At 46.8% G+C, this 26,113-nt stretch overlaps 10 protein-coding genes across 10 annotated transcripts; 4 read left to right on the plus strand and 6 right to left on the minus strand.

The window, feature by feature from the left end:
* Positions 1-1,400: 1,400 nt before the first annotated feature.
* BHQ10_008668 (uncharacterized protein) lies at positions 1,401-1,766 on the plus strand (the record flags this gene model as incomplete). Its single annotated transcript, XM_040881498.1, has 1 exon — positions 1,401-1,766. The coding sequence occupies one exon, from the start codon at positions 1,401-1,403 to the stop codon at positions 1,764-1,766; it is 366 nt and encodes a 121-aa protein (XP_040737170.1).
* A 1,412-nt stretch (positions 1,767-3,178) lies between these two features.
* On the minus strand, positions 3,179-4,417 carry BHQ10_008669 (uncharacterized protein; the record flags this gene model as incomplete). Its single annotated transcript, XM_040881499.1, has 1 exon — positions 3,179-4,417. The coding sequence occupies one exon, from the start codon at positions 4,415-4,417 to the stop codon at positions 3,179-3,181; it is 1,239 nt and encodes a 412-aa protein (XP_040737171.1).
* Positions 4,418-5,242: 825 nt separating this feature from the next.
* Positions 5,243-6,374, minus strand: BHQ10_008670 (uncharacterized protein; the record flags this gene model as incomplete). The annotated part of the gene is made up of 3 exons (XM_040881501.1): positions 5,243-5,729; positions 5,791-6,044; positions 6,105-6,374. 3 exons carry the CDS (start codon positions 6,372-6,374, stop codon positions 5,243-5,245), a joined length of 1,011 nt encoding a protein of 336 aa, XP_040737172.1.
* Positions 6,375-7,423: 1,049 nt separating this feature from the next.
* On the minus strand, positions 7,424-9,857 carry BHQ10_008671 (uncharacterized protein; the record flags this gene model as incomplete). The annotated part of the gene is made up of 3 exons (XM_040881502.1): positions 7,424-9,610; positions 9,672-9,776; positions 9,834-9,857. 3 exons carry the CDS (start codon positions 9,855-9,857, stop codon positions 7,424-7,426), a joined length of 2,316 nt encoding a protein of 771 aa, XP_040737173.1.
* A 649-nt stretch (positions 9,858-10,506) lies between these two features.
* On the plus strand, positions 10,507-13,706 carry BHQ10_008672 (uncharacterized protein; the record flags this gene model as incomplete). The annotated part of the gene is made up of 4 exons (XM_040881503.1): positions 10,507-10,761; positions 10,815-11,601; positions 11,767-12,045; positions 12,796-13,706. The coding sequence occupies 4 exons, from the start codon at positions 10,507-10,509 to the stop codon at positions 13,704-13,706; spliced, it is 2,232 nt and encodes a 743-aa protein (XP_040737174.1).
* A 465-nt stretch (positions 13,707-14,171) lies between these two features.
* BHQ10_008673 (uncharacterized protein) lies at positions 14,172-15,991 on the minus strand (the record flags this gene model as incomplete). Its single annotated transcript, XM_040881504.1, has 3 exons — positions 14,172-14,432; positions 14,510-14,982; positions 15,049-15,991. 3 exons carry the CDS (start codon positions 15,989-15,991, stop codon positions 14,172-14,174), a joined length of 1,677 nt encoding a protein of 558 aa, XP_040737175.1.
* A 2,869-nt stretch (positions 15,992-18,860) lies between these two features.
* On the plus strand, positions 18,861-20,430 carry BHQ10_008674 (uncharacterized protein; the record flags this gene model as incomplete). Its single annotated transcript, XM_040881505.1, has 4 exons — positions 18,861-18,963; positions 19,020-19,064; positions 19,117-19,397; positions 19,447-20,430. The coding sequence occupies 4 exons, from the start codon at positions 18,861-18,863 to the stop codon at positions 20,428-20,430; spliced, it is 1,413 nt and encodes a 470-aa protein (XP_040737176.1).
* A 149-nt stretch (positions 20,431-20,579) lies between these two features.
* Positions 20,580-21,188, minus strand: BHQ10_008675 (uncharacterized protein; the record flags this gene model as incomplete). Its single annotated transcript, XM_040881506.1, has 3 exons — positions 20,580-20,658; positions 20,724-21,061; positions 21,156-21,188. The coding sequence occupies 3 exons, from the start codon at positions 21,186-21,188 to the stop codon at positions 20,580-20,582; spliced, it is 450 nt and encodes a 149-aa protein (XP_040737177.1).
* Positions 21,189-22,543: 1,355 nt separating this feature from the next.
* Positions 22,544-23,719, plus strand: BHQ10_008676 (uncharacterized protein; the record flags this gene model as incomplete). The annotated part of the gene is made up of 5 exons (XM_040881507.1): positions 22,544-22,631; positions 22,687-23,121; positions 23,181-23,278; positions 23,332-23,403; positions 23,465-23,719. The coding sequence occupies 5 exons, from the start codon at positions 22,544-22,546 to the stop codon at positions 23,717-23,719; spliced, it is 948 nt and encodes a 315-aa protein (XP_040737178.1).
* A 302-nt stretch (positions 23,720-24,021) lies between these two features.
* On the minus strand, positions 24,022-25,877 carry BHQ10_008677 (uncharacterized protein; the record flags this gene model as incomplete). The annotated part of the gene is made up of 2 exons (XM_040881508.1): positions 24,022-25,804; positions 25,852-25,877. The coding sequence occupies 2 exons, from the start codon at positions 25,875-25,877 to the stop codon at positions 24,022-24,024; spliced, it is 1,809 nt and encodes a 602-aa protein (XP_040737179.1).
* Positions 25,878-26,113: the final 236 nt, after the last annotated feature.

Here is a 26,113-nt window from a genome sequence, read left to right on the forward strand (position 1 = left end):
CTTCTGCCAACCCATCTAGACTCAAGCGTGTACGAGCGTCTTCATCCAACGTCCCCTACATCTCGATTGGTTAGTACCTATACACATTTATCTGGAGCAATGCTGAAGAAATTTACATTCATAGAGCCGCTGTAAATGTACTCTTGTTAGGAATAACACCTTGACATCTGTTATGTTATATAATGAGGGAGTGAATGCTCATGTCAAATGGCATTAGGCCTAGGGCTGTTGCACCCTCATAGGCCACACTGGTGTCAGAGCACTCTTTCCCGAACTTAGGACCAAAACACTCTCACGGTCTTTCCGGGGAGGTTAATTATTTGGCTATATTCTTAAAGATAAAGATGGATTCCCTTTTTTACAAAAGTGTGAAGTATACTTAGAATCGGTGAGCCATGAATAGGCTTGTTCTCATAACAAGACAGCCGGGTGCACAAGCTATAGAAGAAGCATGTATCCATCGATATCTATACCTAAAATTTGATAATCTTTCATTAAAGTATAGGCAATAGAAAGGGTACCCATATTAATATCCAGTATAGTATCGAACATGTCATGGGACACTATTGCTCTAGGGTGGGCAACCTTTGTTTAAATTGAAGACAGTGCTTGTCGCACTAAGAAGCTAAGAATGATGTTTGAAATTGGAATATACATAGAACCAAGACATTCATTCCACAGTAGTCTCTCTCTGTTAACAAGAAGGAGATTTCAAGGTTTCAGGTTAGGATTTATTCACGGACACTCTTAAGTTTTGTGTAGGATCTTGGGTAAAAAAAAACAAGAAGAATGAATAGCCATCTTTCAATGTTCTATGTATCAGAATGTTCAGATACACAAACCTATGATTTCAAGTAGTAAGAATTCTAACAGCTCTTCTGCACCCATTGATAGACTTTGTTATGACCTGCCCCTGTTCCTGTTTCTTTAATTATACCCCTGCTTTAATGCTCCTTTGGATGCATACAGCACATTGTACAAAAGCCATGAAAGGAAAGATGCTAGTCTTTGAAATAAACTGATGCTTTCCTATTAGTTAATTCAGCTCGTTAAAAAATATATGCAAATGAAGCTAGAATTCAAACTTGTACTGGTTCTGCTCCTTCATTACCAACTTCTTCCACGTTCTTTCCTATATTTCATAGTGTACAGGAAAGGCGGACCAGCAATGAACGAGACAATGATAACCAGCTCGAGCAAAGCTGAAACGGCATGGACGGCCAAAAATTGTCCATTTCTCGCTTCAATAGATCTGAAACTGAATTTCGATCATGGAAAGTTTGTGCGTTTGACATTTTCCCTTTTCTTACCTGGAGTTCCGAGGAAAGAATACAGGCTAACAGAATATAAATATTCGAGTCTTCGCTGAACTCGAATTCATATTCTACAAAAACTTTGATATGTCAAACACCAGATTTGAAGACGGAACCAATCTTAAAGAATACATTCGCAACAGAATCATGACAGAAAAAGGAGTGTGGAAAATGGACAACGAAGCACGACGGATCGGAAACGACGGGGGGTTGACGTTGGTTGAGGAACTGGTAGATCTGAAGGAAAAGGACGGTCAGATGGAAAAGGTACTGACAGATCTGAAGAAGGGGCTGGAAGACCTGAAGGAAAAGGACGGTCGACGGGACAGGATGTTGTGGAAAGTCCGTGTTTCTGAGCTTGAAAGAGTCTTTAAAAAACATATGAAGCAGCCCGCTTTGAACGAAACGAGATTGTCCATGGTGCAGACATCTTCAACGACTATCAAGCTCTGAGGTACGCAGATCGGCTGGACAATCAAACTCAATTCAAGACCGCATCGGAAGGATTTAAAAAAGTCTATGGGCTCCAACTGAATTGTCTTAGTGACGACACGCTTTTCAAAGCACCGGAAGGAGTGATTGAAATGCTAACTATGAGAGGGAATTTAATCTTTCTCAATTGCTTCCGGAATCACAAAGAAGAGGCAGGTATGGTACAAAAGCAGTGCGATAAAGCCGTACACAAATGGCTCAATTCTATTGAGACAAATGGGATGCCATATCCGGAGGATGCAGTAAAGGCTGACTACGAGAAAGTCAAGAAGCTTTACGATAGCGTTAGAGCCTATGAAGCGTGGTGCTAGCAACCTCATTCTTTTTGTTTTCTATCCTTTTGCCACGTCATTCATGTAATTTTTATTGTGGGAGAGGATCTGTTTGAATTGGGGGTTAGAAATGAATGTATGTTGGTAAACTTAAAAGAAGCTCAACTTCGTATCTTGAATTATTCAATTACTATCATGCGCAATCTTCGTTTGGCGAATACTGTCACAAATTGTAGGACGAAATTAAGGATAGCATGTCGCTACAGGCTCATTCAGGCTGATTCACAGCCCCTCTGCTCGTTTTGACTGGTTGGGTAGAATTTCCAAAAGAAATAATGGTAGGAAATCAGTGAAGCTTCATCATTGCTAAAGAAGACAATATATCAAGGTGGAGAAGTGAGTGTTTGACTTCCATTGATCCTAAATCATTTTGTATACATGTAATCCGATATATCCAATCCAGCTATTCGTCAGCAATGAGATTCAATTTAAATATTAGCTCGCAATCTCACGCGCATTATGAGGCAAAGTCAATTACTCGCACTCTACGACTCCGATGAGACGACATCTATACTCGACGACCGCTTCAACAATATTGATCTTTAAGTATAGATTATGAACTATCTCGGTTTTTTGTATTTTGAGTCTATAAATGCGTTCCTCGTTATTTGTGTGGACAGGAGTCACCCGAATCCGGAGGATGGGGTCAGGTGTGTAATTCTCGTGTTGATAAGCTCGATAACACTTATTTGCAGTCGATATGACAATGGTCTCGTTTGTAATGATCCCCAGGGGATGTTCGGTCATTTTGCCGCTGCCTAGAGTAGACTAAGCGCTGCTAGAGTAAGTTCCGGATTGGTGATAGTATCAACCTGTATGCATAGTTGATATGAATGCAATCATAGGTGGCGCTTCACGGAAGAATGGTCGGAATGATGAGTGTCTAAGCATTCTTCATAAAAAGCTTATCGATCAGAGTGATCCCAAATCCCTCCAGAGACTTCAGCAGTCGAGATTGATCTTGAAGCGATTTCCAGGAGCTCGGTGTCGGATGAGGAATACTTGTGTAATTTGTCATTTGTAACGTCGATAATGGCAATTTTAATATCCGTCGCCAGCCTTGTACTGACGTCCAGCAGCCCACGCTCTATAAACCGGATCAGCGCCCTTCTTCAACGCCTCTTTCTTTAACCTTGCCAACTCAGCAGTCATCTCCTCAACTTCAGCTGTCAATAAAATTCCCTGACTATCATCCTGCGACGGCCCAGCTTCCGCCATCTCATCCAAACTCAACCGTATACGAGCGTCTTCATCCAACGTCCCCTCCATCTCCTGCCACTTCTTAAGCTCATCGTTCGCGTCCCGAATGCCCCACAACGTCCGGTAGTAATAATTCACCTCCTCCTCCCCACCAAAACAGATCCCATACCCATCACACAAACAAGCATTCTGCGACGGGCACGAAACCTCCTGCCCCGTAAAAACCAAATGCCAAATATACTCCCAAACTCTACCAGACATCGTATCCCGCATATCCGTATTAATCAACCACTGCCTATAATGCACGAACCGCTCCCTCGCAATCGTGCGTACCCGTTCTCGCGACAGCGCAAACTGCGCACAACACGGCTGCGAAAGCACCTGCGGAATTGCCATATCTGGGAAAATCTCACTCCAAGCTTTTGCGATGAGTCGTTCTTCCTTTTTGCCGACGTCCTCGTCGATAGCGCCCGGTTTGAGGTGGTTGGGGCAACCCGGAGACCACATGCAGCGCATGTTCATGTATCCTTCGCGAGTGACGCGTTCGAGGCTTATACGCCGCAGCATTTCGGCTGCGTCGAAGTCGAAGATTTCTTCGTTATGCCATGCGAATTGGTGGGCATGCATAAACGCCATTATATCTGGCAGATTTTCGTAGTTATCAATAACATAAGTCAAATAAACCATTGCTTCATGGCCCTTGTTTTTCGGTGGATGTAAAGGTGCAGTGGGATCATCGACCACATAGATGGAAACATTCCATCCGCTACCCTCAAGTTCCGACTCTGTCCACGTAGTATTTTCACTCTTTGTTTTCGCCATCACAAGAGTCTTCGAATAATATGATCCTTGGCTTTTAGGAATCCCCGGTAGGAATGCGCTAATGTTGAATGGCGGTGGAGAGCCATCTGGCATATATGATGCAGGCCGTGGAGAATGGATCACATCTCCCAGTCCTACTTTTTGGGGTATGCTGCGCCATTTGTCGCCAGAGAAGAACAAGTGCCATGCTGCAATGATTAGGGCAAAGGTACACACTGAGATCCCAAGGCCGGGCAGAGTGTAGTTCGACCGATGCATGAGGGATGAGTCAGATGGGGTTGTGAGATGTTTTGTGGCACTGCGATTAACATCTCAACTCCCAGCATTAAGTATTATAAATTAATATGATGGTTTTCGTAAAAGTACGTGGAATATACAACAGTATGAGATTGCAAGGATGAGAGCGTCGTCATCGCGAAGAAAGGGGCACAGCCACGTGCTAGTCCAAGATTGGCCTAGCTCAATATCCGATCACCGTTTGCATCTTCATGCTTACTTCCTAAGCTTCTCTCTATATAAAATTAAGAGATATACTAGACTTCTCTTTTATCGAGATAATATATATAATAGACCTGACTATGGGCCAGAACGCCAGCTTGGCTTAGAGTTCAAGGTATAGAATTTTACCCTGGTACTATGTTGTTCTCAACACAACATTTTTGGAGGACTCGTTATCAGTTGTCAATATCTCTGTGGTGAAGAGATTTTATGTTGAGACAAACTCAACCTCACAGTGCCTATCATGGAAATCTTTGCTAGCTATTTCACACCATATGCGATCATCTCGTATGCTCGCCGCCTTATGGTGTAGTTGGTAGCTCCAACATTTTACGTACATGTTTGTCGTAAACCCCTTGAAGAAGCCAATGATAAGGAATGAACCATGATCTTGAAGAGGTTGCACTAGCGCAGCTAAGTTATTTTTCAGTATTTTCCCACTACATCTTCCTCTTCCACTATTCACGTCCACGGGTATATTTACCTTCAGAACCTAAGCCAAATGGATGATTTTATCCTATTAGACGCAGTATCGCACCTACCTAGGCACATTTCACCACTCTACTTCATTCCATGCTTCTCACTTCATCTAGTCCACTTGACACATATCCACCGAATCTTTGACCATTGCTCTAATTTGAGACCTGCGCCATCGTCAATAGTGATCACCAACGACGGAATTGTTTTCGTCGTATTATCTTGGGCGCTGTAGGTACCCATGTAGACTTTGTCAGCTATCTTTCTCGCTGCTAACTCCAGCGCTGGAATCAATGAACTGGCAACAATATCCGTCAACGTAGCAACGAGAGCCGTAGTCCCTTCTCCAGCTGCGAGAAAGGTGATTCCAACGTGGTAGTCAGGTAGAAGAGCGGTCATGGATGAATAAGCACCCAAGTCTCCGGATTTACTGTACACATATACTATCCGGCCGTCGCTGTTCTCAAATGAAAATATTTCCCATGATACGCCTACAGAATAAGGAAGAAAGGCAGTGTGAGTCATGGATTTGAGCCATCGGCGCGTTGTTTCGGGCGATAATAAAGGTGTTATTGAGGCGTATAAACCGCCAGCCCTATAACAACAAACCAGTGAATAAAGGAAGTCTTTATGCAATGGATGGAGATGATACTCACGGAGTTTCATCTTCAGCACTCAACCCCCCCCAAAGACTTGTCGACGCATTCCCGGGAATGATTCCCACGTTATCTGCGGGAACACTATAGTACCCTTCATTCAGACCCAGAGGCTCGAAAAGGTATTCCTCCAAAAGAGCGTCGTAAGTTTTGTTGGTTATTGCTTCCAAAGCGTAGAATAGAATCTGTATTGCGGCGTTCGGGTAGATAGGGGTATATGATGTGGGAGCCAAAGGGTTTATGCCGTTAGAATTCTGTATTCCATTTGGTCACTACGTTTCACTTTTACAAGACATATGGAAGTATAGTCGTACGAGCTCTAGTACAAGCCGCTGTCGCGCCACAGGGCGGGGTATCGTTTTTGCGCAGAGTTGGGAATCCTTCCAACGCACGAAATTAACCGCATCATCTGCCCCAGTAGCGGTAGAGGCATGCAGTTCAGGAACCCACTTCGTCACCGGATCATGCAACGACACTTCTCTCGCGGAGGCCAGTAAAGTATATACAGTCCAAAGCTTCGGGGCGCTTCCGATTCGGAAGACGGTGTTCTCATCTACCTGCGTCACACCACTAGACGCATTCATCGTCGTAGGGGAGGCATAGAAATATTGAAATAAGGTATTTTTCCCGTCCGGCGCGGTATTAGACGGGAAGACCTGCAGTGCGAAGGAAGTATGCTGTGAATTGAATCTTGAATTTGAGGATAAAAAGTGGAATTTCAGGCGAAGATAATGTCTTCTAGTGTCGGTGTAAGGGTTGTGGTCATGTTTTGGAATGCGTTGCTGAAAGAAAGGTTGGAGGCGTGAGGGAAGACAGGGCCGAGAAGTGGGGTGTATGTGGTTGCTTGAGCCATTACGACTAGAGAGAAGAATACTGCTCTTTTCATATGCTGTGTCTGAGAGAAGAAATTGAAGTGATAATCGAGGACTTGAGTCTGCTCATGGGTTGAAGAGCCCCTTTTATCTACTTGACGATGCGTTGACACTTTATTACCTACATTAAAGGGATTGAGTCATGTTCAACATCAAATATGAGGTCTTGAACTATCACCAAGTCTGAAGAGGCTTAGAAGGAGTAGTAATAAGCTGAACAATTATCTTTAGCAGGATGGACAACGATCTGATAATAATTGGATGGATGCTATTAATAGCAACATTTAGGGCTAGATCCGCAGTCAATGCAACGAACAGAACTGGGCGGCTTCCGCCGCCATTACGGCTCGTCGGCTATACATATTATTCGGATGCCTAGGTAAGTTTATTTTAGCTCATTAATTGTAAATGATGCTTGTGGTAGACTGAAATTATATTGATCTGCTCGTGGGAGGGGGGAATCGCTTAGTGGGCGGAAAAATGAGTCAACTCTAGATCAACTGGTGCTTCTAATGGATAGCGATATTCCTCAAATTCGCAAGAAAAAGGGTCAAACGTAGTAACGTATAATCTTCACGATAATGATCAAGTCCGCAAGGAATAAAATGTGCGGGAGAGGGGGTATGATGCATTTTAGAAAAAGACAGGTTGTGAAAAAGAAGTAAGAGGGACGCCTATATATGATAAAAGGACAGCCACAAGTAATCCAAAAGGGGCATTTCGATCATGTCCTATACAAAAAGTGGATGAATGCAGCCAGGTCAATCCATGTCGTCGTCATTGAGGTCTTCTACTGTCGCGGTTCGGGCTTTGCCTTTGTCCGTTGACGATGAAGCATCATCTGCTTCTTGACTGGAGCCTTCTGGAACGAGGTCGTCTTGTTTTGAAGCTTGTGGTTCTAGGTTGCTCTCGCCTCCCCATTGGAAAGAAGGGCTAATTCTACCGTATTCGCTTCTGGGCTGTTCCGCATCGTGCGTTTGATTGGGTTCACTGCTGACGGGTTGGGATGAAACTTCTTCGGCTGCAGAGTTTTCTAATTGTTGATCGTCGTCAGGCGAGCGTGGAGGAAGACGCTCAGATAGTTGAGGGTCAAGAACTGCAGGTGAAATGGATGCTGGAGTAGGTACTCCTGCTGCCACTGTTGTAGCCGAAGGTTCCACTCGACGAAGAGGCGTCAACGTCCATCCTTGTGGAAGTGTGAGCCCCTGCGGAAGTCGACTATCACCGGCAGGAATTGGAGTTGCCGACTGACCAGTTAATTGGTGGACAATGGCGGGTGGTGCTGTCGATGTTGTGGTTGCCGTCGGAGGAAAAGCGGCGGATGTTGGCTGTGGCTCTGTGAGAGGCTGCGAAGGTAATGGGTTTTGTTGCGTGGTTCGTAGTCTTTGTAGCTCAGTTTGCAAAGCACGGAGAACATGTAGCTGCTCTGCTGTAGCTCGTAGACTTTGATATTCCTGGGCAATTTGTTGTTCAAGATTTGTCAGCTGTTGCTGGATGCTGGCCAGGTTGGTTGGCACGGCTGGAGGTTGTAGAACATTCAAGCCTTGAGGAAGTGGTTGAGGAAGTTGAGGAATCTGTGGTCGACCGAATCCAAATCCAAACCCAATTTGCTGAGCTCCTGGAGGAATGTTTACAGGCGGTGCATTGTTTCCATGAATCTGTTGATGCAAATTCCGGAAAACATCTCCCCGACCAGCACCGAAACCAATGCGAAATGGTCCAAATTGATATATCCGAGCCTGGGGCTGGCCATCTCCAGCTACATTATTTGGCGCAGGAGGTTGGTTAGGATCTGGCTGCGCTCCTGGAGCGTTATTCGCACCACCACCATTGTTTGCATTATTTGCAGGATAGTGCTGATTTCGTGGTACAACTACCGGTCGTCGGCACATTGGACAATTCTGTTGTCGCTCCAGCCAGCTTCTGAGACAAGCGAAATGAAGAATATGACCGCAAGGAAGCTTCTTTGGTCGAAGTCTCGCTGGAACGGTTCGTCTATTGCCTTCGCCTGCTGGTTGTTGCCACGGCACCATCTCCTCTCGGCAAATGATGCAGGTATCTTCCCTAGCTATTTCTTCTGCCGTTGCGTCGGGATATCTTTCGTTCATATCCCTTGTCGCGGTACGGTACTTCATGAAATCGACAAGACGTCGGCCAAATGAACGGATTGTGACAACAACATCTCTCAAGATATGTATGGGCAAGCCGTAGAAGGCGAATAGAATGGCGAAGAAGGTCAAGTAAACGACCAGTTTGCAAAAGTCGGTGATGAGGTCCAAATAGAATACCCAACGGCCCTTTTCTTCCCAACCGGGGATATCGAGTTCCATCTCGTCCACATCGGCTTCATCGGGTAGGTTCTCTGGAAGCCCCTCGGCGCCGGATTCGCGGTGTTCACGTATTGCTCGCTCCCTATCAGAACGAATTTCGGCTCTGCGCTCAGCCATTTTGACCATTTTCTGGCGGTACTTGATGTACATCTCAACCAGTGAGATACAGTACCGCGCTAGAGTCGATGTGGACAAGATAGTGAGGATGGCGAACTCGAAACCAAACATAACCATCATATCCGCGCGGGCAGATTCCAAAACGGTTCTCACCGCATAGTCCAACATGAGAGCATCAAAAGTGACAGACAATACGAGCGACGTGGCAAGACGACCGTGGAATAGGCGGGGATTTGCGGGCGGTTGCTGTTCGAGGATTTCGACTCTGCCTTCACCGATCCAACCCCATACTTTTCCTACAAGTAAACAGACAAACATAACCAAGAACCAGACACCTAACTCCCCGCGGAATATAGTCATAGCAAGGCATGTTTCTGTCACGGCGAACCAGGCCTTCTCGTATAGTTGCTCGGTCTCGATGGGGCGTAATTGTCCGTACAGGAGGCGTTGAGCACCGTAGAGGAAATATCCAGTAGCGACAAGAAACAAGTTCGTTAATATCTATTTCCGTCGCAATGGTCAGTCCGATGATCCGATCTGAGGTGGCCAGGAGCTTACTAACCATAAGATTGGCGCTACTCTGGGAGAGATAGACGGCAGCTGCATAGAAATTGGATCGCTGATGCAAGGCCTTCAAAATCACCCCGGCGGCTAGGGTCACCGAGACCTAGGCAAGTATCGTCAGTATTGCTGTTGTCCGACGTGGAGGTAGTGGTGGCCTCACCCCAGCATAAGCCGCTAATCGCATGCTTGATTGCCGCTGTAGAGCTCAAAAGTGACAAACGATCATTGGTAAAAGCAGAGAGATAGTAAGAGAAGGCGCCCTCGAGCTAGGAAGGCATCCTTTATATCTGAAAAGAGCACAAAGGCGATGAATCGCGAGTTGTGCAATGGAAGGGGAATTGGAGAAGCTGTGCAAGTCGCGTGTCGAACAAGCCAGCTATCACTTTGGCTCGCGGAGTTGCCAGTTCCCGACCTCCATAATACTGTCAGTACCCCGCTTATGTCAGCACAGCCATTGCATCATATGTTTTCCCTTCTGTTTTTGGTATAATTTAATCAATTCTACAATAATTATTAATATATGAGAAGTTTATTCTCACATAATTCTAGCTGTCCGCGAGTTCGAGGTTGATCGTGCCCGCCGGGCTCAACACGTGACCGCCGATGACGCGGTATCAAAGAGCCCAAATAACTTGATGGATGACTCGCATCCCTTGAAACTCCCCTCGTAAATTCTCCGATCGCGAATTGTGATGTGAACGCCACGGCAGAGAGCCTATGAAGCCCAAGCGCTCTCGACAATATGAGGAATTGCATTTGACTGGATACATCATACTACTGCTCTATATGCCTATTGTTTACTGCTCGCAGTCTTAATCTTGGATAACGGCACCATGACGACCCAGCGTCCACCACTTTTTACGGCCTCTCGCGTGCAGACGGCAACCTATCTGCTCGGTGTATGCCCGTTCTCGATTGCTTTTCTCGTCTTTCTCAATTCGTCCGTGTCATTTGTCGTGACGGATCTCATTGGCCTTGAGAAAGGTGAGGGCGATGCGGTTGGGTCACTCGGTTTTGCGGACGAGCTGTTGGCATTGATTGCTTGCCCGGCTTGGGGGCTGCTTTCCGATAGAATTGGCGTTCGATATGTAAGTCGGTCAAATTTTCAACAATTAGTTGAGACACTGATGTGTGCCTAAAGGTCTGCACTATCGGTTATACGATCATCGCCTTGTCACTGGTTCTTTTCGTACAAGCCTCCAATGTCTACCCACAGCTTCTTCTCGGCCGTTTACTTTTCAGTCTCGGAGGCTCGGCTGTTGCGACCATGGTGACTGCCACCTTACCTACGATAACAGGAGGGAATCATTCTCAAGGCCCTGGTCCCCAACGACGCTCAAACCATGCATGGAGACCATCTCTTTCATCAGAAATCACAATTACGCCGTCACGATTTGAACGAAGCCGCTCTCGAGAACAAATGCCCGAACCGACGCCTACCTCTTCATCTTCGCGACTAGCCGGATTTGTCGGGCTGTTTGCAGGCTGTGGTGCGCTGATCTCACTGGTCGTGTTTCTCCCTCTGCCAGCTTACTTTGAGAGATCCGGTTCATCTCCAGCTCATGCGATCCGACAAAGCTTTTATGTGGTCGCGTCTGTAGCATTACTGGTTGCAATTGTGTGTTTTTTTGGGCTCCAAAACCTGCCCGGCGAAGAAGAGAAGCATCTCCAGTCGCTTTGGCAGATTCCGTACACAAACGAAGAATATCCCGGTTATCGGCCAAGTACGGTTACCAGCTATGGCAAAGACCTGTTCCATGCATTCAAACTCGGCTTTCGACATCCCGATGTTTGCCTGGGTTACGTTGGCGGTATCGTTGCTCGGGCATCTTCAGTCGCAATATCTCTATTCATACCACTAATCGTCAACTACTACTACCGAAGGCTCGGACTGTGTCAACGGACAGATCGGGATAAAATACCCTCAGGTGGGCTTGGAGATATTAAAAAGTCATGCCCAGAAGCTTATATACTAGCTTCCATCCTGACCGGCGTATCACAGTTAATAGCTTTGCTTACGGCTCCAGTATTTGGCTACTTGTCTGAAAGATCGCGTCGGTACAACATTCCATTACTCTTTGCTGCACTTTTAGGTGTGGTAGGATATATCACATTCCCATTGATATTCAGTCCACAGCCCACAGCACCGCATGTTAGCGGCGGTGTATTTGTCATGGTATCGTTCATTGGAATCAGCCAAATTGGAGCAATCGTTTGCAGCTTGGGTATTCTCAGCAATGGTGTCCTGAACATCAATTCCATTGACAATCGCCAGGAAAGTCCAGACACGCCGCAAGACTCGACGGGTTTGGGCCAGGACAGTTTCGAACACAACACCGATACAGAGCATGATCCACTCATAACCAAGCCAGGTGAGAGTCTCGCGTTCTCGGACTTGAAGCATTTGAAGGGGTGTATTGCAGGCATATACTCCCTTTATGGTGGAGCTGGAATCCTCATATTGACGAAGCTGGGTGGCCTGCTCTTTGATAAGTCCTCGACTGGAGCGCCCTTTTATATCATGGCTATATTCAACGGGGCTTTGTTTCTTGCTGGCGTTGGATGTATTTTATGGCGATATTGGATGTCTCCATAGGATTTATACCGTTTTGTGTTGATGTCCCAAAAATGGAGCTGGTATATGTGTATTATTCCAAATTGACTAGACAATCTAAATACATTCCTATGTTACTCTGTTCTCGTCTGTAGATATAAACAGATACGTGTGAGCAGCAGAAGAAATTAGAGTGAAATTCACACATATTGTTAACAATCTTTTGTACCCCATCCAACCCCGCATGAGATCTCCACCAAATCCGGCCTCCAAGTTTCACACCACAAACTTAACCCAGACAACACCTCGCGCTCTTACAGCTTAGGTTTTATAACCCCCCAAAAGTACATATCGAATCAAAATGAACCTCGGCCTGACAGAAAGCCTCCCCTCGCTCGTCTCGCGACGCTTCACAAACGCAAAGGAGTCGGGAAGCCTGCTTTTCTCAGCCACACATCTCACTATATTGAGTAGTAAGCGTGGCATAGACGTAGGTTTTTTTCCAGTCCATGCATTAAATACAAATATAATTAATGATATACAAAGTACCAACTCCGCTACTGCCCAGCCCTCTCCAAAAAACCAGAAAAACAACAGCAAAACAAACCTTCAGGGCCAAAACCAGACCCCTTTGAGAACCCAACTGGAGATTTATTCATCACTGATGTATCACTCGGAAAGTCTGGGGAGAAGACTCACAATCTGGTCCTGAATAAGTTCCCCGTAATACCGAATCATTTCATCCTTGCGACGAAACGCTTTGAGAAGCAGACTGATTTACTAGAGAAGGAGGATCTGGGGATTGCGTATGCATGTCTGGACGCTTGGGGGGATGGCCCTGATCACGCTGACGGAGTTGATGTGAAGAGTGACAAGGAGAAAGAGGGGAGAAGGTTATTCGCATTCTTCAATTCGGGCGAGGAGAGTGGCGCTTCGCAACCACATCGACACATCCAATTCCTCCCCATTGAGGATATGCGTGATCAAAAAGAGGACGCAGAGTCGGCGAAACGGTCTGCTTCATGGACGCCGTTGATTGATTTGCTGCTAGCGACTTCGGATGTGGAGACTGCTTCGAATGGGCTTCGATGTTTACCGAATCTGCCTTTTCAGCATTTTGCAATAAGGATCCCTCGATCATCGTCTGTCGATGCGCTACATGAGATGTATCTTTCCCTCTATCGCGCTGCGTTACTCGCGTCAACGCCAACACCGCCGCCGATGACAGAACAAACGCGAATCTCAGGCGCGGCTGCGATAAGTTACAACCTCGCGATGACCAAAGACATTATAATGATTTGCCCCAGAAAGAAGGAGACTGCTAGTCTACCAGGTCTAGGGGCTGATGCTGATGTGTCACTGAACGGGACTATACTAGCTGGTACACTGATGGTGAAGACGTCGGAGCAGTGGGATCATCTACGGGGGGATGGAGAGGTGATAAACGACTTGCTGGCGGAGGTTGGGATTCCCATCTAGCTTTACTGGGTCGCGGATATTACACATTCTGTAGATTATATACACTGTATACATAGCATAAGCATACTAAAGAAGAAGAGGAAAGTAAGGTATAGAAAAATTGATATCATATCAGTTCATGACTACGTACGTCTTGCGACTTCTTATCTGTCCTTGGAATTCTAATTACATCTGGGCTAACTACTAAGCTTTGAAGCTACTTATCGTTAATGAAAAAAAAGAGAGAGAACGAAAACCAACCGGTACTCCACCCCCAGATCTCAGTGGTATCATCTTGCCATGCCGATACTCCTATGTGACGCCCGCCCGAAGATCATATCTCGGTTTGAATCGATTTGATAAAAGAAAAGAGAAAAACGAGCCCAGAAGTAAAGTGATTGATTGTTGAGCGTGGTGGCCCGCAGATTCTCACCATGTCGCATTCACTTGTCAAGAAAGAGAGCGAAGGACGAATGGAAACGAGAATCAGAACGAGCGCTTGCGTCGAGTGAGCTCGAACCACTTGCGCTTGGTAGTCGAGGCGCCAAATGCATAGGTACCGCCCCATGCCACCATACGCTTCGCGACGTCTCGCCAGGGGATGTTCGCTTCGACACCTTCGGGAAGGGTCTGGACGGTGTAGCACATACCAGGGCGATGACCGGCGATGCTTCCACGGCCGCTAGCAGGCATTCTGTCGAGACTTTCTCGAGCGTACTTCAGGACAACTCGGATGAGGAGGCGTTTCTGCAAATAAGTTTGTTAGCAAACTGAGTCAAGAAAAGGTGAGAATGAAGTGAACAAGAAATAAAAGGAATGCTCACGTCGATCTCATGCCAAATAGGCTTGCGGACACGCTCGTGCTTGGCCTTGGTGAAGTTGCGGAAGCGGCCACGAAGAGTGGACTCGGCGTCGGGCCAGTTTGCGATTGCCTTGATTTGACCGTAAGAAAGCTTCAGCTGTTTGCCCTTGACAATATAGCGATCCTTGGCAAGGTTATCGTCCTTTGGGGGTAAAGGATTCTTCTGCATTGCCTGTAGCTTGTGAAGTGGGATGCTGTCTAGGACGCTCTGGCGATGGTATCCTGCGGTAGAAGCGCCCGACGAGAAAGAGGAGGACGACGAACGCGACGACGAAGAGCGTCCAGAGTCGGAGTCACCGGAAAGTCCACGGACGTGTGAGGGCTGGTGTTCCCCACGCACGTAGTGAGCTGCTCCCGCAGTATGGTGAGGAGGAGTTACGTAGCGATAGAATGTAGTGCTACAGCGATCGCCTCGCAAAGGAGTGCTTGGTGGGACTATTTGCGGAGAATGCATGTGATTCAAAGAGCAGTCAGGAGTGACTGGACCGTTGCTCGCAGTACCTATTCGTTGAGTCGAGATGTTCAAGCCTGGCATGGGAGTAGCCGGCATGGAGGTAGGCATGCTTGCCGACAAGGGCATCTGGGATGCCTCGTCGTCGTAAGGATTGTACTGCTCAGAGTACCCCATTGCCATTTGAGATCCAGTCATGCCTTGAACTGAAGCATGATTGTAGGCAGTGTTGTTGTAGGGGTTGCTGTTATAGGCATTGACATAGGCGTTGCCAAAAGCGTTGCTGTCGTAAGAAGCAGTGCCATAAGAAGCAGCACCATCGGACGGTCCGTACGAAGCAGTAGCAGAGGAAGCAGTGCCCTGGTAATCATCACCATAGGAGGGATGGTATGGTTGAGGCTGGTAGGCAGTTGGAAAGACAGAAAAATAGCCAGCAGTACCACTGTTGCCAGCGACCTGAGTAGTGATGTGTCCATCAGCACCCATGGTAATGTCTCCAACCATTGGCAAGTAAGACTGGGAGTTCCAGCTTGCGCTGAAAGGATAGGGAAAGGACTGAACCGTCTTAACAGCGTCGACAGTGTCAGAATAGTAAACACAGTCATAGTCGTCAATGTAGCCATTGGAGGACGAAGAAGTAGATGGTCTCACACTTGAGAAGCCTTGAAGGCCTGCTTCGATTGTTGACCAGGCTATCTCTTGCTTGACCTCCTGAGGGGGGGAGGGCTCAGACTTAGGCTCAGGTTCGTGCTGATGCTCAGATTGGTCTTCAGCCTCGACCTCAGGATCAAGCTCTTGCTCAGACTTGGGCTCAAGAACAGAATCAGGCTCAGGTTCAGCGCAAAGACAAGGTGACAAAGGCTCGGGATAAGCAATAGGAGGACTCATGAGATGCTGAGGGACAAAAGGGGCATCATGATAGGGGTTGAGGGCAATGGCCTGACTCATGGCGACAAAGCCAGGGTCAGGATCGTTCCACTTGGGAGACATCATGGTTGACAACTCCAATATCAGCAAGCAGACACGAGACAAGACTGCCCTTCTCGAGGGTCTTGACGACAGGGAAAATGAGAAGATGTAGGCAGAGAAAGTAGGAATGATATGGGGAAGTCGATGACAAAAGAGGCGAAGAAGAAGAAAAGATTCTGTCGATGGTGACTGGCAGAAAAATCGTCAGAGAAGAGGGGTGGCTGGGAGGAGAAGAAGAAGAAGAGGGACGAAAACGTGTGAGGAACTAGGAAATATTCCAAGACCCGTCCAATTCTCCTTTCTAATTGGATTACCCCGGGTTCCTTCGTCTCTGGTATCAATTGATATGGGATAATTGACAATGATCAGCTGACTATTATTTGTCTCACCGTTGGGACGGTAAGAATGGGCAAAGAATAGTCGTGCGAGAGAAGAATAATCGAGGAGAAGACAGCCCTCTCTCAATATAAAGAAAGCATCCTCGTCAATAGCTCGCCTTGGCCTACTAGTTGGACAATTTACAAGGCCTGCACGACATATACGTCTTGAAGTCTTGAAGATTGCTTCTTTATCTTCTTTGCCTCTCCACAGTCGATATCTAGATAGATGGCTATTCTTATAACAGTGCATGCCACTGTAGACGTCGAGGATCCACATGTCAAGAGTAGTTAGACACGTTAACATATATTCGTTCATATTCTAGAAGATATATTTTCTTTTTTTATGCTTCCGTTGCTGTATGTGTATGTCCAGCTAGATGAAACCGAAAGAAACGAAACCGTAGGAGGAATAACCTGCGTGAACAGCGGTTACAGTACACCCAAGATCGAATCATAAGACCTATCGGAAGTCGTCAGACGAGATTCCGATTTCGACCTTTCTTCATTTCTTATGGTTGAAGCTTTTCTTTTTTTTTTTACGCAGAGTTGGGATAAGTTTATTTTCTATCAGAGAAAAATGTCCTACGCCTTGTCTGATTGGGTATTTTTCAGCCTTGTGAAGTGTTAATATGCATCTCCAGGTCGAATTCGGTGTTATTTCCTTCAAAAAGGTACTCTGACCTTCTAGGAAGCTTCTCTTGCATTGGGTGTGCTGCAAGAGGTGGAATAGTGCATTAGCGAGATGCGAGTTTGGTCCCTGCTGGTCAACTGAACGCGCCAGGAGATTTTTTCCACCTGCAACTAACCTTTTTTTTCTCCTTCCAGGACATCTGAAGAATCCCGCATACGAAAAAAGCAACACGCTAGAAGGAAGAATAGAGAGGGAAAAACAAATATACGCTATGAGGGATAAAGAGATATACCAGAAGGGAATGCAAAAGGCCCAATCAGGGAACCGGTGTCGACTCAAAATTGACTCGTCATGTTCGAGTCAGTTCGGCTGTTAGCCACTTGGATGCTACAAGAAACCCCTCAATGCTAGTGGGCGATGGCTTCGTGAAATATTTCTTAGACCGTTGATTTCTGCATGGCGTCCGCAAATGCTGCCGGGAATAACTGATGGTCGGGTTTATAGATGAAGATCGACCCTAAATTTACGAGGATCCCCAGACTCGCACTGACGAAGAGCAGATTACGAGTAGATGCCGTTGTTTGAGCGCTATTGTCCCGTCTAGTCGTCATGTTCTCCTGCGTAGCGTTCCCAGCGACCTGCAGATAGTACGTTTCTCAATCCAGCACGTTGTCGTCAGAACATCCGTCCTACGACTCACGTCGCCTTCTAGAATAAGCCCTGGCGATAATCATCAGTCGTCATTGCAATATCACTCAATATTACAGATCATTATGCATTAGATCGAATCGGTCGAGATGTACCGCAGATAGCTTAACATTTTGATATTGTCCGATTGCATAGGAAAGCGGCAAGGCATACTTTTTCTGGACGGTGTATAGACGCGGTAATTGGAAAGTCTGCTCATTCGAAGACCGAGATGTATAGTTGGATGCCGAAGTTATATGGTTTCCAACATACTCTCTCGTAGACCAACTATTCTCGTATATGAAACAAATTTCGTGTATGATCAGTCTTCCCCCCGAAGCCTTTATTCGCCAAAATTGACGCAGGGTCCATTCCACTCGCCCACAAGCTTCCCCAGTGATGCTTGGTCCCCAGTTGTCCAGCGTCCGGGTCCAAATCTCTTCAATTCCGCTGGACGCCTCTGCAGCCGTCCAGGACGGGTGAGATGTAGCGTGCATCAATGGCGGATGCACAGTCTAGCCTAATTTCGACATTTTTGACGAGGGCCTAGATAGTTTGATTTATCATATGGGCTTGCCGAATGCAATGTCAATTATAAATTATAGCACATACAAAATTTTACATCGAGTTAGATATCGAGACAGGGTAGGGCTGCATGTCGAGGCAGTTGGCGGTTCATGACGACATCCATAAATACTCGATGGGGACGACAAAGAAGGTCCTGCGGTTGATGAAGTGCTTTCTTCAATTTGAAAAGTGGAATCTTGAGAATTCAAGAGCAGTTGATGGTGAATCACGAATTATTTTCATTGACCTAAATGATGGTCAAAGAGAGCGGTGTGCAGAGCGGTGAATAAATTCTGCCTGTCACTTTGCAGCTCCGTCAGAGTTCCCCGCATAAACAACTGCTTCTATCACTAACAATTACTGGCAATCATTCACTTCACTCTTTTTGTACCACATTACCTGTTGTGAATGACTTCAAATTACTTTTGAAATTATTTCCTGAATAGGAAATTCCTAAGACTTAGGGCTTACTAGGATTGGTGTGACTGGGCCTCACAGCATGATCACAACGACCTTGGCAGGGACGACATCATAGCCTTACCTTATTCCAACCTCGCCTCCCCATCCTACTGAATACCATAACAACTTGGGAACACAAGAGACGTAACCACAAAAATTTTCGAGCAGGATGAATTCATCCACTAAGCTCGACGCTTCAAAGGCGAGCGATGGCATTGTTGGAGACAACTCTCTGACTGAAGCAAAACAGATCAGCTATATTAAAGTTGATGGTAAAACTCCACTCTCTCTGTTTCTAGCTCGGTTTTTGATGCTAATACAATTTCAGAGGCGCCAAAATTCGATCTCGAATCCTACATCGCAAATTACAAAGGTAAAGTCCTCGTTTCTTACCTCCGAACCTTAGCGACTCATCATTGATACAGGCCGCACGCGTTTCGACCGATTATTCCTCATCGGCAAATGCTCCACTGTCCTATCCCTCGATGCCCTCAGACTAGCAGTCGCCGAAGCGAAATCCGGCAAAGACGTCGAACGATACGAGCTCGCAGTCGAAGCATTAAAACAAGCAGCACCCAACGACCCAGACGCAGTTCTCGACCAACGATGGGTGGATGTCACGAAACAGACTGTTAGGGCGGAGACCGATAAACTTGAACATGAGTTAAAGGGCTACAAAAATAACTTAATCAAGGAGAGCATACGAGTAGGTTTGCGTCAGAGACCGGACAATAGAGTAAAACTGATATGTATAGATGGGGACCGATGATCTGGCTTCACATTATCATGCTGTCGGCGATCTTGCATCGGCATCCAAAGCTTATGCTCGTCTTAAAGACAACTGCACTACGCCCAGTCACTTTGCAGCCATGCACCTTAAGACTATTAATGTTGCTATCGACCGCGGCGATTGGTTTGGTGTGCTGCAGGCTGTTGCACGATACAGATCAGGGCCAAAGCCAGACGATGACCAGTCCAAAAACGCAGCAAAGATATCATCTGCATCAGGTCTAGCTCAGCTTGGACAAGGAAATTTTCTAGATGCTGCGAATCAGTTTCTCGGTGCCGAACCTACTTTGGGCGATAGCTACAATGAAGTCCTCACCGCGAACGATGTTGCCGTCTACGGTGGACTGTGTGCCTTGGCTTCCATGGATAGAAACGAGTTGCAACGCCGAGTGCTGGAAAACAGTCAATTCCGAAATTATCTCGAGCTGGAACCTCATATCCGTCGCGCCATATCATTCTTTTGCAACTCCAAGTTTCGCTCCTGCTTAGATATTTTGGAGGAATACAAGGCCGACTATCTGCTTGACATCTACCTTCAGCGTCACATTGCAGCATTGTATAACCAGATTCGGATCAAGTCTATTCAACAGTATGCCGTTCCATTCAGTCGCGTTTCCCTTGATGCCATGGCAAAGGTTTTTGCTCCCAAGATTGTTGGAGGTGTTGCCTCACCTACTGAAATCGGATCACCATTCGTTCAGGAATTGATCAATTTGATTGAGAACGGCACACTGGATGCACGTATCGACTTGGAGAAGGGGTTGCTTGTTTCAAAACAGACGGACCTGCGCAAGGACGTGATCAAAGAAGCCTTGGAGAGTGTGGAGGAATACGTGAACGAGGCACATTTACGACTTATACGGACGAATCTTATCAATGCAGGAATTGAGATTCGCGTTGCACCTGGGCCCATGGCTACCGAAGAGCTGTCAGGACGAACTCCATGGTAATAAACGGCAGGACCCGAAAGGTCTTCAGTATGAGAGAGAGGTAATGGCTGAATGATACGAAGACATGATTAAATCCTAGATCATACAATAAATGAACATGATAATGACTCCAATCTCATCCTGCTAGCGACCTAGGTATTTAATGAAAATCATAGCTTTGCCTCAGTGGGTGGAAGAAGTTTGATATCCTCAAACGGCAAACCCAGATACAGCCATATTTGATGGAACCTATCCCCATTAGCTCACATTACTTATGCTCAACACCGCCTCAATAAAAGAAAGTAAACACGTACCGATCACTCCCAAAAAACGGCTCTTCCGTAACAGTCTTCCCCTGTCCATCATCTCTCACAACCCAAAAGAACGGCGCCCCAAACGCGCCCCGGTCCAACGCCTCCTGCGTCTTCGCCGTTAATTCCTCCTTCCATTTCTTATCTGTCATTGCCGCCGTCAGGATCTCTTCTGCCTGCTCACGCGAAAACCCCGTTTCGGGTGACGCAAGGAGTTCGCGGAGTACATCCGGTTTGGAGATGTCCTGGTGTTTGTAGAGGAACCATTGCCAGTAGAGGTGGAATGTAGCTTCGAGGGCGGAGGGGTAGGTGTGTTTTATGTATGTTAGGGCTCGTTGGGGCTGTTTCCCACAACATACACCATATTGACTAATCAACTTCCTTTCTCGAAAGGTTTGATGGGATGGAACTGGAGGAAAATGGGGTTAGACGTACGAGAATAGTCAAGATAGGAAAAAATGCTGGCATGCTGAAGGGGTCTATTTTCCAGTATTGGATTGCGCGCTTAAGTTCGTGTTGGCCGAGTTTGGCTTTTGCGGGGACTTGCCAAGGGGGTTTGTTTCCTTCATATAAGATATTATAAATCAGCACTCATATTTTCGAGCGTTGGGGAGCATGGTAGAGACGGATGAGTACCAGAGCCATTCATAATTCCTCCCAGGAAGATGGGATGCGTCCTGTATACAATGTCAGTTTCCCCCGGTCTGAATGTCTTTGAGCAAAGTACATACTCAATACTAACGCCATGACTAGCAAGGACACTGCGCAGTTTCTCCAAATGCGTGAATGCGAAGAAGGAGTATGGCGATACTATAATCCACCAAATATCAACTTCTATCCAAATGTGTCTAGGTATTTTGATAAGTGGAGACGTACCGCAGTCGTAGTAAGCGTGGATAATGCCACCCATCGCGTTGCTTGCTAGCTCTGATGATTATATTATCACGATTAGTCAATAGCTCGAATTGCGTGATTGAAGAATTATGGATTTGTGATCAGTGGCTGAGAGTGAGCTTAAATGGGAGCTTGTCATTTTGATAGGGTGGAGTTGTCTGGGGAAGGCCGGTATTGCGGTGCCGCTTTAGTGGATTTAGGCCGAGGTTCATTGGAGACGTGGATCAGAGTGATACATACTACGTATACGTACATTTTTGAGGCTTATGTTAGTGAATTAATATGTTGGTATGTTTAAAAGACATTGTTTTCCTGTAAGGGATTCGGTGAAGAAGAACAAATAGCATCGAAGTTGTACGGTGCGCAGCGCAAGTACCAAGATAAATGCATATGCATATGCAAATTACTGGGGTAATCTTAAAGCAGCACCCATCTCGGCTATCATTCTTCAAGCTCCATCAACCCCAGACAATTCTTGACCAGCAACTTCATGAGCTAATCGAGCCCATCAAATGACATGGAACATCGGATTTGAGAAGAATGAAGAATATAATACGCTCAGTCGTATAAATGACCTCGGCCAAAAGCGAAGAGCCAATCTATCATATTGCTATATATTGATCACTCATCATAAAATAAACGCCGAATTACCGTGAAGAATACCGCATTCGGAGATCTGGACTGGTTCTATTCGGTATAAAGTTATTGAATGCACGAGAAGTACTCTCTTTATTCGATGGAAGATATAATATCAGGCAATTGATATAGAATAGCTGATATTTGGTTGTATGAATATCCAGGTGAGCGAGATTGATGTCGTTAGACCTGAAACACATTTATCTCTCAGTAAACGAAGCTGATCCCTCTACCAGATTTAATCCACATATACCAAAGGGCAGGATACAGCACTCTGCAATCAGACCATCAAAATGGCAAAACAGGTCGCCCTCGTCATTGGAGCTTCTCGGGGCATCGGGCGACAAATCGCCATCGACCTAGCTCGTAACGGATACGCTGGTACGCCAACTTTAGCCTCTACCACAAACATATATACATATGCTGATATGTACAGTTGTCGTCGCCGCCAAAACAACCTCAAATGCATACGACCCATCAATCCCCTTCCCACCAGATCCCAACTCCCCATCCTCAACCATCAACACCGTCGCCCGCGAAATCACCGAGCTCCACAAGGGGACATGCACCGCCATCGCAGTCGACGTCCGCGACGTCTCCCAGATCAACTCCTTAGTATCAGAAACAGTCCGCATATACGGCCAACTAGATGTCCTCATCTACAACTCCGGCGCAATCTGGTGGTCATCTGTCACCAACACGCCGGTTAAGCGTTTCCAGTTAATGCAAAAGATTAATCCGGAGGGTTTGTATGCAAGTGTGCATGCGGCATTACCTATTTTTGAGCGTAATGGATGGAAGGGCAGGATAGTGGTTGTGTCGCCGCCGATTTATTCGAGGTTTTTTAGGGGGAAGACGGGGTATGCTATGGGTTCGTCCCCCTGTCTCTTATGTGATGATGACCGGAGATTAATGGGTGGGGTTGTGTAGGCAAGGTTGGGATGAGTGTATTGACGAAAGGGTTGGCGATGGATTTTGAGAGAGAGGGAAGGAAGAATATGGCTATTACTAGTATATGGCCTGCAGTGGTATGATTTACTCCCCGTGAACTTCAAGTTTTTGACTAAAAGATGTGTCATAGTCCATCGAGTCCGCAGCAACAGGAGACTCGGTCCGCAAAGACCCAACCTCCGAACGCGATCTCCGCAAACCCGTAATTCCCCTTCCCATTCCTTTCCCTCGCTATCCAACCCAAGCTGATACTTCATGAATAGACAATCTTCTCCGACGCGATCCTCGCAATGCTCAAAGCCCCCGTCCAAAAAGTCAATGGCCTCCTCGACCTCGACGAAGACTTTCTAAGACGAGAATGTGGCGTCACAGACTTCTCGAAATATGCGGTTGTGTCGGGCTCAAGTCCTCGGCGGATTATGCCGGCCAAGTTTCCTGTCCTAGAGGTTGAGGAGCAGGACGATGAGGGGAAGAGGATGGATAGTACTGTGTTGAGGGCTGGGAGGGCGAAAATCTGATACTTATGATCTTAGGGCGATGGGTAGGAAGGGTTCATAAGTCATTCATTCTCGTGAGTTGGGTAGGCTAGTATACTATTTGCAAGGATGTGTACAACATGGTATTGAATGAACAGAAGAATAACATGACAGACGGACAGGCAAATTGACGCTCAAGTGCTAGATGTTAGAGGCATAACTCGCTCAACAAATGGACCAAACAAAGAAAGAAAAATCTGGCAAGTATAACATCATAAATATAGATCATCATCATAAAGCCCTAACACCGACACCTGCAAGCTATGAGAAGAAAGGGAAAAAAATCACATCATAAGGAAAACCAAATCAGAAGCGAGTTCTGGAATCTTATCCAAAAGCTCCCTCAACCCACCACCCGGAGCAGTAATAACACTAACCCCCGATCCAGGCCCATGACTAGGCGACGAAGGCACTGGAATCGGTGCAGGTGTATACACCGCCAACTCACGCATTTTACAGGCCGCATACTGAGCCACAAGCTTACGCAGTTCGCATTCTCGTAGCAAAGTGGCCGATGTCTGGGATTCGGGCTCGAAGCGCGTTGTGTTTTCGTACGTATATTTCAAAATGTCGAGGAACATTTTGGCGTAAGCGTTGAAGCGGAGGGATTCCATGTCTGGTGTTTGATGGTTCAGGGCGTGCTGGCTATTGAGGTCGTCGTCGTTGTCGGCGGGAGGGTCGAGGGGGTAGTCGACGAGTGAGGCGTGTAGTTTTTGGAGACAGAGTTGGGCGAGACCCGGGATTAGGTAGCGGGTTGCAAAGACGTAGACTTTGGCGTGGAAGAGGATGTAGGGAACAACGATTGTCTGAAGAGGGGTTGGTGTCGTCACGCCAGATGCTTCGCTGCGTTCTTGGTGGAAGTAGTCGATTGATGCGAACTCGTTCCAGTTTTTGACGCCTTTCTTACGCGGAGTAGAGGACATGGGGTGGCTGGCGAAGGATGTATCAATCAATGGCATCGTGTGCTGTTGTGGTGAGAGGCGCGGTGGGGACGGGGGCTGTGGTAGTTGCTCGTGATTCTGCGACTGTAGTCTACGCGCGTTAGACAGCTTGTCCTCGTAATCTCGCCTTCTCGAGAAGTTCTGAGAGGGTGCGGGCTGGTCCCACCAGTCGCCATCATCTCCGTCAATATCTCCATCGTCACCTGTATCCGTCTCAATAGCGCAGTCCGGATCGTAGTCACGGACGACGGGTTTGTTGACTTTTGGCGTCCCCTCCTGATCCTGACCGTCCCTTAGATCAAAAGGCGGAGTCGATGGAGGTGTCAAACTCTTGGGAACCGTCTCCTCATAGCCGTTCGCAGCCACGACTGTATCCTTGCGCTTCTTCTTTTTATCCTTTCTGCTATGTCGTCTAGATAGCGGAAAGGTTGGCTCAATGTCCTCCTCTGGGGGTGGCTGTGGCCGATCTTGTATGACTACCACCTCTCTCTTATTTTCGACTGGAGGAGTATTTCCCCGAAGCGAAGTCACATTCCGCTGGGGTGCATGTTCGGCCGGATGCGCAAAGGGATTCTCCCATTGATCATCGACGCCTGCCGTCTGCGTTATTGCCAACGACGTCTCTGCATATCTGCGCACAGGCGGTCTAGCATCAATCTGATCAGCAAATGGGGGTGGTGTCGGAGCTGGCGGAGGCAGAAATGAAGCCGAGGACTGTGCTCGCACTACACTAATATTCTGTGGCGGCGACTGTTGCTGCTGCTGCTCGTTGTTCAAGACATGACCGTTTGGCGTACCTCCACCACTAGAACCAGAGCCGGAACGAGGCGAAGCTGCAGGTGGAGGTGCAGGTGCAGCAGTCACTGCCGACGATGACTCGATCGACGATTCTGTCTTATGCACCGGCACAGTATAATTGCCCGTGTACGCATATTGAGTAAAAGCAGTGAAGACCTCGACCTCCTCGTCTTCAAGCACGGCAATACGGTGTTTCGACTCCCGAGTATGGCCATTGTTCATGAGATCATCCAGAGGTCTGGAGACATGTTTCGCGAGGCCGGATTGGATGGTTAATTTTGTGTGCTCTTTGCCGACGAGGAAGGTAAATGGGGGAGAGGAGATGAGGCTGTGATTGTTAGCTCAAGCTCATGTTTTCTTGTAGGTCTCACTTACCTGGTGAAATCCGGAATTCTGTTCATTGTCGAAGAAAGAAGCAAGAATTGCTACTAAACAAAAGTGCACCCGGGAAGAAAAACGATGAATGAATGTTTATGAATCCTCTTCTTTCTCGCTCAACTCACCCAACCCAAGAATCACAAAAAAACAGAATTCACAAAACTGAACCAATTATTAAAAATCAAATCGCATCGCGTAAGTTCATGCAAGAGAGAGAAAAGAAATGGAGGAGAAGAAAAAAAAGAACTACGGCGCTACG

The sequence above is a fragment of the Talaromyces amestolkiae genome, assembly GCF_001896365.1.
Source record: "Talaromyces amestolkiae strain CIB chromosome Unknown scaffold20.1, whole genome shotgun sequence".
Classification (NCBI taxonomy): Eukaryota; Fungi; Ascomycota; class Eurotiomycetes; order Eurotiales; family Trichocomaceae; genus Talaromyces; species Talaromyces amestolkiae.